Source organism: Dipteris shenzhenensis, chromosome 1 (genome assembly GCF_047967505.1).
Source record: "Dipteris shenzhenensis isolate YYH24624 ecotype China chromosome 1, Dip_SZ_1.0, whole genome shotgun sequence".
NCBI lineage: Eukaryota > Viridiplantae > Streptophyta > Polypodiopsida > Gleicheniales > Dipteridaceae > Dipteris > Dipteris shenzhenensis.
In genome coordinates, this window is record NC_141596.1 from 17,754,988 (window position 1) to 17,769,247 (window position 14,260).

Sequence of the window (14,260 nt, forward strand, 5' to 3'; positions counted from 1 at the left end):
GCCCACCCCAACCTGGCAGCCCAAATATCTAACGGAGACGCCCCTCTATACCCAAGTGAAGCCAAAATCAATACCCCAATCCGGGGTGTCATCATTGCAAATCCAAAAACCATTGGATTTATGCCAATCAATGTGTGCGCCTGCAGCTGTGCAAAATAAATCCAAGGCTGTCCGGAAGGAAGTGAGCGTCCTGGGGGAGGCATCCAAAAAAACAGCCGTGTCATCTGCCAACTCACTATCTAGGAGCTCTTTTTCCCGGCGGATAGGAAGCCTCAGCCCATAAATATCAGCTTGAGATCTAATGTAGATACTCATAGCTTCCGCCACAAACAGAAAAAGAAAAGGGGCAAGAGGACATCCCTGGTGGACTGATCTAGAAATCAGAAAAGGGGGAGGGCAGTAGCTCACGGGGAGAGGAGCAGCTCTTGTCTTCATAGTTTCAATCCCTAACCACACAGAAATTCAAGCAACATTCCCTAGCCAATCTTCTGGGCCGTTCTGTCTTGAGTACCCAATCTCAATTCAAAACTCCTCCTGTCCCCAGCAGGATCGCCAAAAAGATGATAAGGAAAAAAATGGAGAAAGACAACCAAGAATTATGTACTTCACCACGTCAGATAGCGGGGGTGAAGGAGGGGGGCGGGGGGGCTGGCGGGTGGGAGAGAGGGAGGGCGGGGAAGGAGAGGTAGGGGGCAGCGGGGAGGGAGAGGTAGGGGGCAGCCGGGGGGGAGAGGAAGGGTGAGGGAGGGAGGAGGAAGGAGAGAGGGAGGGTGAGGGAGGAGGGAGAGGGGGCTGGCGAGAGGGGAGGTAGAGGAGGAGTAGTGAGGGGGGGGAGAGGGGGGGCAGCGAGGGAGAGGGGGAGGGCAGTAGCTCACCGGGAGAGGAGCAAATCCTGTCTTCATAGTTTCAATCCCTAACCACACAGAAATTCAAGCAACATTCCCTAGCCAATCTTCTGGGCCGTTCTGTCTTGAGTACCCAATCTCAATTCAAAACTACTCCTGTCCCCAGCAGGATCGCCAAAAAGATGATAAGAAAAAAAAAGGAGAAAGACAACCAGGACTTATGTACTTCACCACGTCAGATAGCTGAGACTTCATAGGGCTCGTAGATGATGAGCTTATGCACCAGATTCTAGAGTATGTGTCTTTGTACTAGACACCAAGACAAACCCCCACAAAAACTGATTGAACATGGATCACACAAACTCAGAGAGAACCAAAAGACTACACAACCCGAAACATATAAACTTAGAACTGAACTTCCCCCCCAAAACTCAGAGAACAGTTAGCCTCAGAATACTATGAACCCACAGCCCACACCCCTAAGCTTCCATCAAGAACAACAGCTCGTAATTCCCACAAAGCTGCAATAGTGCCACCTACAATCCTTCAAATGATCTAAACTAGACCATGCATTCTCTCTGTCATGCCTGTGTGGTAGCCATGCTCAGCCAACTACAAACAGCTCGCTATCTCTGGAGGTCTCCAACGCCAAGGTCTTCTCAGCACACACAAGCTCACAAAACTCCTTGGTCAAAAGCGTCTCTACCCTCAGCCTTGAAACGATTGTGTGCCCTGAATACCAATCAGCTCATGTTCTCGCTGCAGCACCTTCGTCGTCTATCTCCTTCACGTAAAGGTAGCCAACTCTACAGCTTCTCTTCCCTCACAAAGCACTCGGAACTCACGGCCCTCTCCAAACAAACTGTCCGTGAAGTAGCGACACCCTTTCACAAAAAAAACTCCAGCCATCGTCAGACTCCCTGTACAGGATCTTCGAGCTGCTTTCACCAAGCCACAGTATTCCTTTCCTCAGCCGGCATCCTTACGATTCCCACAAAGCAGTCATCTACCAAACCACTTCTGATAAACACCTCCAACAAGAGCCACGGCCTCTCAGTTCATGGAGCTCACAGACTTTCATCAAGGTTCACACACTACAATAGCTTCCTCCTCATGGAACACACACGTCGCCATGGTCTCCGGCTTTCCTGTAGAGACCCCCCCAGTGCAACGTAGATCCTTCCAGTGTCAACCCGATCAGCTCCCAGCCGCCATCTTCATGTAGCTCCACTCGTCAGCCAGAGCATCCCAATTCTCGATCACGTAGCCACCTTGCATGTGCACGTTCCCTTCCATATTTTCCAGCCACGTCATCATGTGGAATTTACCACTCCCATAAAAAAAATGCAAATACCCCCCAAGGCACATTAAATGCACATTTTGGACCTTTGGTCACACAATTCCCACACACATTAGCATGCACATTAAGACTTGCATGCACCCCCATAAACCCACATGAAAAGCCCCTTGGCATGGGCACCAAAACATATCAAATTCCCGTAACATGCAAGACCGTGTTGACTCAGGAAAATATTAAAAAACCCTTCATGACTTAACTTTACATGACCCCAAAAACATTTCACTTGACCACACATTGGACACCCTTGGTCTGGAAGTTTGGTACAACCACATTGCATTTCATCATTTCCCATGAAGTCCCTGCAAAACATACTTTATTGTCTCAAAAAACTATACATCAGTCCATCGTGCTTGTGAAAGAAAAATCCACAAATGCCAAAAGCCCACACCTACCCTAGATGTGTACAACTATGTGCCTACCCATAGCTATATACAGTGGTCAACAACTTGATACAGGTTTTGTCCTATCAACGTTTCATATTGGGAGTTATCCCATATACATTTGGTACTTAGTGTGTGTGTGCCTATCCTATAAAGGCATTGTACTTGTCACTTGTCAAATCACTCAACCCATTTAAATACAAGCTACTTTGGTCTACATGTGAGTACTTGTTCATTGCTTTCATTTCCTTTCCATTTTATTTCCATTTCATTATGTTTGCTATCTTTCCTTTTTCGTTCCTAGTGTTAGCTTGCTTCTCTCCCTACCACTATGTTCCTTCATGTGGTATCAGAGCCATGTTCCTAGCCTTGTCTCTCCTTCCCTTTCCAATAGGTTGAGGTGAGGGAGGCCAATGAAGCTACCCACCCACCATACCAGTTGCTCTGTTTCCTTTTCGTTCCTAGTGTTAGCTTGCATTTTGCATTTTTTGCATTCTGCATTGGTGTGGATGCTCGTTTTAGTAGCTTCAACCTCACAGTTTGTTTGTACCAGGATTTTCACAGTCTCATAGACCCATTGGTCTTCCGAAGACTTTAATAAACTTCCTTTCTTTCTTTCTCCCTACCACTATGTTCGTTCACGGCCACTACCAAGATGACTGTACACAACCGTTCGGGGGGATCCTATTGTACACAATGCAACACAAACTACCACTACGCCAGAGATTGTCCCAATGGCAGAGGGGAACCAACATCTCAAGTCAACATGGTTGACGTAGTAGTGGTGAGGGAGGGTGACAAACCCCATTTGATTGGTGCAGTGTTGGGAGCTGTGACAAGGTCACAAACGAAAGGTGAAATAGTATGGATGACTCAACACCAACACCAGAGGCCTCATCACCGGCCAGTACCAACTCAATCAAGAGGTGTATCCGCACCTCTTTCCTCCAAGGTGGACAGTGGGTGCAGAAATGCATCACCCAGTTCAAGTCACATGACAATAGATGTCAAACAACTGGTCACTGGTCGACCATGTCAACCAATGACAACCATGTCACTGGAGTGACGACCATGTCAACCAGTAAACGACCATGTCAACAATGACCACCATGTCAACCAATGACAACCATGTCTACCAATGACGATCATGTCAACCAATGATAACCGTGTTAACCAGTGACAACCATAACCAGATGACAACTTGAGACAACCATGGCCACTTCTCACTTTTCTACAGAAGCAATCACATGTGACGACTGTCATCATTGCTGCATGACAACAGTGCACATGGTGGTGATAACAATGCACATTGTGGCGCAGAGGGAGACTAGGAGTTAGAAGCGCTAGGAGACGCACATGGAGCAGTCAAACTAGCTAGAGGTGCACATGGAGGAATTAGACCAAAGGGGCTGCACATGGAGTACTTAGCCACCCACTTGGAAGAGGTTGGTAGTGGTAGGAGACATCAAGGACAAAATGGTGGAATGGCTAAGGAGACAGGAAGACAACCAATAGGAGCAAGGGAAGGAGATTTCCAACGAGAAGAAGCCAAACAGTTAAGAGGAGCTGATGAGAGGGGATTCAGGCATTCGAGCAGAGGGCATTTTGGCATTCGATCATTGAGCATGAGTGGAGAGAGCGAGGCTGGAGTCACGAACTCGCCTGGTGAATCTTTGGTGTATCTGCTATTGAGTGTATCTCCATTAAGTGTATTGGTCATTTCCATCTTATGTGCTATGCTCCCTTACATCTCTGTTTGCAGCTCTAGCACCCCTTCATTGTGTGTCCCCTTCCCTTCACTTTCCTTTAGTTGGTACGGAGGACCGTGGCTTGAGCTCATCCTTGTCCACGTTTAGGGATGGCTCTTGTGAGTGTGTTTCACTTTCGTGCTTATTATTGAAACCATTGTCCACTCGATACTCGTTTGCCCTGCACTTGCACCATCTCACAGGTACCACTGTCACTTTCACCACTGCGTGATCGATTGCACTAACGTTCATGAGGAAGACATTAGTAGTTCCGCCTCAACATTCGTCGTGACACGCACTCTTTGCATCTCACACCAAGGGACTTACGCCTTCGGTAACACCTCCGACAATGATCGGACGTCCCCTCAGACAACGACAAGGCTTTTTCTAGGTGGCTTTTGATTCTCTGCTGGCTGCCAGCATTGCTACAGTCTAGTTATTTGGCACTTGGTTCCAACAGGATTGTTCTCACTCTTTTCACCTTTGGGGATCGATCCGGTGTAGAGGAGAACAGACGGGTTACTTTACTCTTTATCAGATTCCCTGGTTGTCCTTAGGTTTGCCATTGACTTCTTGCCACGATAAGAGCATACTTTCGACTGGTCATAGAGCTCCCCTATTTCCCTTTCTTGGCATTCTTGTAAGGAGAAAGAAATATCATACAGTCTGGAGATATGTGTATTTCTTTCTTATTCCAGTAATATTTAGAAGACGCATTTGTAATATTTAATTGTTTTTTTGCTCTCAGTTGAAACAAAGTGAGCAAGCTTTACAAGCTGCCCAGGAGCAACAATGCAGTCTCACTAAGCAGGTAAGAAATTTGTGTGTGATATAGGCATGCAAACAGAGACCTTATCATCATGAGCTTAAACCTACCTCTAAGATAAGATTAATATCTTTGGTTTTCTCACTATTTGTATATGTGGAATAACTTTCAGTACAGCTGGAGATTGACAGATTAAAGTTCCTAGAAGAGATTTCCGCTGAGATTGAAGATACTGTGAAGGCAAGTTTGAGCAAGGTATGGCCAGTCTGTTAATTGGTATTCATAGAAATGACTTATGCCATTGCATAGAACGTTTAAGTAAGTTATTATTATGCTCTTTCTTTGGGGAATTTTAATTCTTCTAGAGCCTCAGGCGGAAGCTTGTGAAACGGAGCTGCACAGTCTGCAAAAGGATCATGAAAAGAAAAAGAAAGAATGGCAAGATAAGATCCAAGAAGCAAGAGAGAGCCTAAATCAAACCACTGCAATAAAACAAAGGCCAGTTAGTCCATTCCTCAATCCCAGTTTACTTGGTGATTATTACGTCTTTCTGAATTATAGAAGGGATGAACGATAGAAAATGGACACTGGTATTATGATCACAAAGTTAAAAGACAGATCGACATAATGTGTTGGTAATTTACTCCTAAGGCCTCACTCATTAGTACCTTGCAAGCACACATGGAATTGCTTCTTAACAAGAGCAAGCAGCTATATTTGCAGCTTGAACTGTTCATCTTAGAAGAAAAGGCATGTGTACCTTGCTACTTTCTCTCTTCCTTTGTGATGTGTTGACAAATAGGGTAGCAGGTTTACTCAGGGTTATATAAATCTCTGTTTTATCATTTGTGGAATAAATATTTGCCTCATTCTAGATATTGCCAATGAAATCACTATAGACTTGCAAAATATTCAAGTACAGCAATCTCTAATTTTTTGGTAAGTTTCAAACTCATAGATTTAAAAAACAACGTTGCAGACTTAAAGAACTAGAAGATGAGAGACTACAAATTTTAGCGAGACTGGATGCAGAGAGCAAGAAAAAGGAGGATGCTGTGGCTGAGATTCATACACTTTATGATAATATGAATAAACTAAATGAGCAGGTAATGTAACCCTAAATGATGCCATACCTTTAACTTCACAATTCAGAGCTTTTCAATTTGAGTTTGGTACCCTGTTTATAACTCACGCCTGGCTCTCTGTAGCAAAGTTTCAATAATCCTGCATTTGTATTTATTTATAAACCTATTTTGGCATCAACTCCGATTGAGTTTGAATGAACTATCTTGTATCATACTAGTGTTATGTAAAATCATCCTTTTCAGCATCAAAGCATCTGATTCAATATACGAGTCCCTTTCTCCTTGACAAACGATGTTAGAATTAAGACTCCTGAGCTGATAAATTATTGTTTTTACTTGTTCGTTTGTTTTCTTTCGAGAAGGAAGATCCTGAAAAAGTCTTACTTTTTCTACTATTCACCTCCCTTTTTCTGGTTGCCTTCTTCTCAGCTTCTTTTTATTGTCCTCTAGTTATATAGAACTACAAGACCAAGGGCTTCATGTAATTTTCATAGCAGCTTCTCCTTAAAAAAAGGAGTTGTTCCTACAATTGCAAAGGATTAAAAAATGTATGAATTAGTGAAACAGGGAGGCGGGGAAGGGTGGTAAGGCAATGAAAGAGGGGGGCGGGGTGTTGTAGAGATGTCTCTCTATTTCATCTTTTCACCTAGGAAATTTGTTGAATTTTTCCATTGAAAAATCAAGGAATCTTCAATTAGGTTTCTCTTATAGGTCAAGTTATGTGTATGGAATAAGTTGTCGAGAAGGGCCCTTATAATAGGTCGATGACAAGTACTGACAAGAAAATTAATGGAGGAATTACGTGAGTACCAATATGTCCCCATTCTAGATTGATGATGAAGGGTCTTCCTCCTCCGTCTAAGATGCTCTGCAGTCACTACCTAGTACCTAGGCCCTTGTGTAGGACATTTTACAAACACATGAATATGTAGGACATAGAATAGTTTTCATTATTTTTCTATGTACTAGTGCCTGGGTATAAACACCAATGCATGTACTTTTATTTCCAACTAAGTACAAATGATTTCCTTCTCTCCTACGAGATAGGGCCCCCCAGTCGATGAAAACAAGCTATTAATTAATTAGTTGTGCGAGGCGGGAGGTGCAATGCCAGATTAACCTAAGGCACTCCGGCGAATAATTTAGCGACAAACTATCTAGAAGGTTCAAAAAGGAAAATGCTTGAAAATGCGCGAAAGTCTAGACGTTTCGTGCTTGCCGCCTCAGCGAAGCATATATGAGGGGGAGAAGGAAGGAAGGGGGAGGCAGACTTGAGGGAGGGGGAGGGACAGAGGGAGAGGCTGAGTGGAGGGGAGAGGCTGCGAGAGGGAGGGCGGAGGGGAAGCTGAACCAGTGAGGCGAGGGGGAGAGGGAGAGGCTGGAAAGGGGGGAGGGAGAGGCTGGAAGTGAGGCGACGGGGAGAGAGTGGGGCTGAGAGGGAGAGGCGTGGAGGCTGAGAGGGAGAGGTTGGAGGGGGAAGGAGGGAGTGAGTAGAGGAGGAGTAGGGACGGAGCAGCAGAGTTAGGTTAATGAGCCATTAATCGGAAATTGAGGGGCGCAAACTTCGGTTAATGCGTGAACATAAAACAAGCTTGATAAATTAATTGATAAGTGCGTAGGAGCGATTAGTTTAGTAGGAGTAGCGAATGTGCTGCACTCACCTCTCGCTCTTGCACCTACATTTAGTATCAGAGCATGTTGCTCTGTAGGGGTGGAGTGTATCGCCCATGTCGCTTGTTGTTGCTGCGTAGATACTTGCTTGCGATTGGTGTTTGTTGCTTGGCTGCTTGTTGGAGATCGCTCGAATGGATGTTACTCTACAAGCGGGTCGCTTGAACTTCTATGCTGCGCTGAACTCTTGGAGCTAACGAGAGCTAAGCTCTCAAACTCCCTTGTTGCTTTGGATACTCATAGAGGCTGTGCCTCTTCCCCACAATGGTAACATGAAGCTTGCATAGAGATCAAGTGCTCAGACTTGTGCAAGTCATAATCTTGCCTTGGTCGTTACAGTCTGACTTGTTGCTTGTCTACTTTGAAACCAGCCAGCTCATCTGCAACCCAAAACCATCTAGTTCGCCTTGCAAGCATCTCATCGGCAAAGCGACCTGTCTACCACAACTCATCTAAGACTCGATCGAACCACTTACAGCTCGACTTGTTGCTTGTCCAGCTTGAAACTAGCTAGCTCGCCTGCAGCCCAAAATGATCTAGATTGCCTTGCAAGCATCTCTTTGGCGAAGCAACTCGTCTACAACAGCTCGTCTCAAATTCGAGTGAACCACTCACATGTCCATTACTAGTAGTTTGAAATCTGCCTTGCGAGCCTGTCTCCACGCTCGCATGTGCCTCAGGGGTAGCCTCAACTTGTTGTCATCCACAGCCAACATCACACACCAATCTGCCTCAACAAACCATAATAAGTAGGGCTGACACATGGCAGGACTAACATGCATAGACACATAGCAGGGCTAACATGGGAGTGGCAGGGCTGCTGCGTGGCAGGTGATGCGACCTAATTGGGAGTAGTTAACCTATCCTAAGTGAGGCTAGCTGACTCTAGCTATTCCAACTTAACTAGACTACAAAGAGTTGGTTTAGTTAGTTGGAAATCCACCCTTAGCAAAATTTCTAAGCATCCAATGTCATCTTGACTCTAGGAGTCATTCAAAGGTCATCTTTGAAGTAGACTTCTCGGCGTTCCTCTACTACGTCAGTATAATCAACGGCTACGATCAGAGGACAAACATCCAATCAATGAGTCTTGACATTGAAGGTCATTAGCCTCGTGAGAAATAATTACAAAAACGCTCAATTGGCACCTATGTAAGTCTGTTGTACACTATCCAAAAGGATCGGAACTCCATTTTTAGGGTAGTTTTGGTATCCATCGCCAACCAAAACAGGTACTTTTGCCTCGTAGACATGTTGAGAAAATATGTTCAGCCTGTTGTACACAGAGGAAAAACAATCCCGAGATGACAAAAGGGTTCAAGATACCTTAACTTGGCAAGACCACCAAAAGGCTAAATTGGGTCAAAGATGCATTAATGAGCATATTGATGCAAGCTCAAGTGAGCCTACATGTTTTGATGATGCCATGAGCAATTCATCATGGATGAATGCAATGGAATCAGAAATGAGATTGATTTGGAAGAAAGACACGGGACCTTGTAGATCTTCCAATGGGAAGGTCCATGATTGGCACCAAATGGGTGTACATGATCAAATACCATGCCAATGGTGAAGTGGAAAAGTATAAAGCAAGACTTGTAGCACTAGGCTATGATGAGTATAATATCATCCACTTATGAAAATGAGGATGATAATTTTGCCCTATTCTTGTAGAACATGCAAATTTGGCTGGATAGTTAAAAACTGTGTATCTATTGATACCATGCCTGTGGGGCGTGCTTTAGACCATACAAGGCATTCTTGAGCTTGCATACTTTTTTGACCTGCCCATCAACAGCAAAACCAGGTGCCTGCTTCACATAGACCTTTTCTTTAAGGTCTCCATTCAAGAAAGTACTTCCCATCCATCTGGTACACTGACCATCCATGAATTGCAGCAAGAGAAACAACACAACATATTGTCTACATTTTAGCAACGGGAGCAAATGTTTGCTCATAGTCAACTCCTTCCTCTTGTGGGGCAATAATGAGCTGAAAATTTATGTGGTAAAACCAATGCTTTTCTCTCAGTTTGAGATGATTGCTGTTTGGTTTGGAGTTTGACAAAATCAACGAGGAATCTCCATTTCTGGATCCAAGTATGCCTTGAATATATTGCAGAAATTCAAAATGCAGGACAGCAAACCAATGTCCACTCCTACGGACATGGGGCTCAAACTTAGCAAAGATGATGATGCAAAAAAGTTTGATGGCACTCTTTACAGGAAGTTTGTGGGAAGTCTCATTTACCTCTTCTCTAGGAGGCTTGACATTGCATTGTCCCACTATTACACATTGGAATGCAGCCAGGAGAGTTCTCTGATGTGTGTGTGGCACTTTATCTTGTTGTTTGCATTAGGCTAGAGGGAATCATGTGGATATTCATGGGTTTAAAGATTTTTATTGGGCAGGGGACATTGATGACTGCAGATCTAATCTAGGTATAGTTAAGAAGCAGCCTCTCTTTCATCTAGCGAAGCTGGAGCAAATGCAGCTGAATGTACGTGATTAAGGAAGCTTTTGTAATGATTTACAGCATTCCCATGAGGGTGTCCCTACTCCCATACACTGTGATAGCCATTCATGCAGCGCCATTGCACACAACCAGTGCTCCACACTCACATGAAATACATTGAAAATCACTATCACGGATTGTATTGATGATGGTTCATTCAGCTGGTTTACTGTCCCATGGAGGATAATTTGGCGGTCATATTCACAAAAGCTCTCTTCGTAGAGTCATTCATATGCTTCAAAGATGTCTTAAGCATGAGGGATGCCAGACAATGTCAATGGGGATTGTCACATGACATTGTTTTCTCTTCTACGTACTCCCCATAGGTTCCTATACCCTGTTGGGACAAATTTGTGCAACCATGGTGTTTAGGTACACTGTTACTTTTGAGATGTCTCCAAAGTACTTCACCCATGTCATTGAGTGGGGATTTCAAGGAATTTTACAAAGACATGGATATGTAGGACATAGGATACTTTTTCTTATTTTTCTATGGACTAGTGCTTGGGTATAAATACCAGTGCATGCATTTTTATTTCCAACTAAGTACAATTAGGTCTTTGGTCTCATACGGATGTGTTGCACTCCCCTCTTGCTCTTGCACCCACACCTTGTGGAGCATAGCCTATCTTCCTTGGATTGCACTTCTTCTTCTTCATACCTCGGTACCACACCTTTAGGGTAGACGACATGGAGACAAAACATCAGTTTCCAATGATGCTATGCTTTATGGGCTTTGGAATATGGACCCATTCTATCTTTCATCAGGGCTTGCTTCAAAACCATGTTGGAGTCCTCGCCCATAGTAGCCTCGGTCCTTGCGGACGATGGTACTCAGGGTGATTGCAAAAATCCTAGAGTCTTTGCTTGAGGAGATTCTTCATGAGACCCTAGATGGTGGCGAGTTTAGAAAGAAGAAAGAAGGAAATAAAGTTTCATAAAGTCTTCGGAAGACCAATGGAGGGGTGGAGCTCAGCCGGTGCCAACCAGGTCCGGAATGTAGCTGTAGAAGACCCTTCCTTATGACCTGGTTGACGGTTGACCTCATCATATTGGAGTGGGGAGAATAGCACATCAATGCTGTACTGGAAAGGAGGAAGTCTATGCATATGTAACCTTAGTCGCTCAAACCACCCCACTGTGTGCACATACCAGCATCTCTGGTCACCTCTCGCTGATAGCGCCATGGAGGAGGATAATGCTAACCATGGTAGTCTACTGCGTCCAGAAGTGCGATCTCCGTATGACGTGAGACAGAAACCTTATGGAATCAGCTCGAGCCATGATGAAAATGGCCGGTCTTTCAAATTCCTATTGGGAGGAGGCAGTCTCTACAGCTCTATAAAACTAGGTAATGACTTGAAAAGCCATATCAACCTGCAATGGTGAAGATCAAACTGAGCCTGAATGATCTGGTGAGGGATTGACGGCTTACTGCGAATCATCCGTGATAGCATAAAAACCTGTAGTCGCTGCACACATGCCCACTCCGTATCTGACAAGTCTGGCCCCCAACAAGGGCTGCAATACATCTTTTCCGATCAAACCAAAGAGTCAAACAGTAGATATTTGGTGCGAGGGTCCTGAAAATGTGAACGGAAGCACTACCTCAGTCTGGCTAACAAGGCATACCCTCTGCTCAGGCGAGCTTGCATCGTCGGTTTCATGGTGAAATCTGAGGCCTCCCAGAGTATAGCCCCTCTAGAGAAAAAACGCACCCTCCCCTTCACCACCTCCCGCTGCCCCTTTGGCACAGCTAATGATCACCCTCACCATCCACCCTCCAATCATTCCATTTTTGCCCCCGTTCCCCGCAGCTCTGACTTTGACCCCCCTTGGCAGCATCCACCTTGCCTAGGCCTTTTGCTCACTCTACCCTCCTTTGTCTCAATTCCATCCCGCCCCTTCACCAAGCCAAGGTACGGCTCCCATAGTGCCAGCACATAGGAGACTCCCACCCCCTTTTTTCTCGATCTTCGGGGCCAAGGCCTTGCCCAAGGGAGGCTTCACGTCGATAAAGTTTTGGCAGTTGGGACCCATTATCTTGATGTCTCAGACGATAACCACATTGCACTTGGAGATGTTAGTCTTGATCTTGCAGCCTCGTAAAGGGGATTCTATTGGAGCAGTTGGAAGTACTTCCCATCCTTTCTGGGGCTTTAATTTTATAGCCGTAGGAGAGGAGCAATGGAACCCCTCCTCTTTGACTTTATGATGCAAGATCAGATGTTCTACGTGATAGAGTAGTAGTTGGGCCAATAGGGTAAGGGGCTTTGGATGAACCCATGGTCATACTGCCACCTTTCAACTCACGTTCTAAAGAAAGGGGTAATAAAAAAAGGAATGCCTTGGTTGTTAAGGCAGTTTGAAGGGGAAAAAGGTAAGGGGGAAAAACAAGAGGAAGGGACATAGGGAGATGGAAAAGGGATAAAGGAGGGATGAAAGGATGAAACAAAAGGGGAGGGGGTCAGGGGAGGTAGCCTATTGGCACCCCAAAAGGCCTATGTCAAGGGGCAGCCTGAAGGGTTTAAAAAAAAAGGTAAAGGCAAAGGGAATGCCGCCACTCAAAGGTTGTGGGTACTAAAGGGGCTGGACAAGCCCTTGGCAGGCCACTGGAAACGACTACTAGGGCTGGGACATCTCTTAGGAGTGGCAAAACATGCTAAAAATCCCTTGCAGAGATGTGGGGGAGCCGAAATGCCCTGCAAGCAGCGCTGCAGAGGTGCAAACAACAGCCCAAGTCTCTTGCAAAAGGGGGGAAGTCCATGTGCACAGACAACCCCAAATGAGAGGTCAACAAGCCAAGAATTACAATGTTAACAGATCCGTAACTCAGGCTGATGAGGGGGAGAACACAAGTGAAAAGAGAGTCTGGCCAAGAAGGGTGGGCGAGGGGGAGGAGAGGGGGCAGAAAGGAGAGAAGGGGGGGGGGGGGGGCGGGGGGGCTTGGAGCAAGTAGAGCAGGACCAATCAAGAATGCTAGAGTCCAGATTGCAGGCAGGCAGGCAGGACCAGTCTCGTATTTGCAGGACCTATGGACAGTTTGCTAGAGATTGCCCTAAAAAGAAGAAAAGACACATGAAAGCTTCTGGCGCAGCCTCTACTCAACCACAACCTTCAGCACTGTCACTAGTTGTACGTCAGGCCTGCTCTTGACGCCCCTCTATGTGTTCCAGTTAGAGTGAGAAGGGTTTCAACACTACCACATACAGACCATGTGGGACCTCCACCTTCAGATCAAGGACCCTCTCACACTCTGGACCCTGCACATTAGGCAAGACCACCACATACAGATTAGGCAGTATCTCCCACATCCCGGACCCTTCCACTCTTGGACCTTCGGACATTCCAGTTTTGGTTGGGCTAGTGAGGCTCCTGTGGTTGCTACTGTTTTGGCAGCCAACCCAGATAAGGATCTTGCACAGGTTGTTCATACAGAGATTTCTCCTCAGGTTGCGATTAGAGCCTCTTCAGATCCAATCTTGGATAAGACCACTGTTGGCATTCTTGCATATCCTCCTCCTAACTATGCTCCTTTGTCCGATCCGTCCTCTTCCTCTTTCTTTGATAGAGGAAAGAAGCTGGTCTTTGCCTCGTCACCCTCCCCGAATGTGGGGATTCTTCGCACACCGGTGCTAGTCTTGTTCCAGAGGAATTCGTTTTCAGCCTTGGAGGATTTTGGTGATGAGGAGTATGTTCCCTCTACTTTGGTCAGCCAGTGATTGGCATTCCCTTTGACAGATCATTACCAGTAGACTCCTTTGGAAAGGAGCTGCTCTCCTAGGGCCCCATTATAGATTCAAGGGTCATTGGAGGTGACTTCAACATGGTTGAGTTGCCTTCAGACAAGAGAGGGGGCGGAGAGCGAGGCATTCACTCTTTGGACAGAG

At 45.5% G+C, this 14,260-nt stretch overlaps 1 protein-coding gene across 1 annotated transcript in view; it reads left to right on the plus strand.

Annotated features, from left to right (window-relative positions):
- Positions 1-14,260, plus strand: part of LOC147905481 (uncharacterized) — a 97,532-nt gene that overhangs the window by 43,780 nt on the left and 39,492 nt on the right. Inside the window, exons 10-13 of the mRNA XM_087378583.1 lie at positions 5,082-5,144; positions 5,277-5,354; positions 5,473-5,597; positions 6,079-6,205. Coding sequence (XP_087234709.1) covers positions 5,082-5,144; positions 5,277-5,354; positions 5,473-5,597; positions 6,079-6,205 — 393 coding nt within the window. The remainder of the gene's footprint in view (positions 1-5,081; positions 5,145-5,276; positions 5,355-5,472; positions 5,598-6,078; positions 6,206-14,260) is intronic.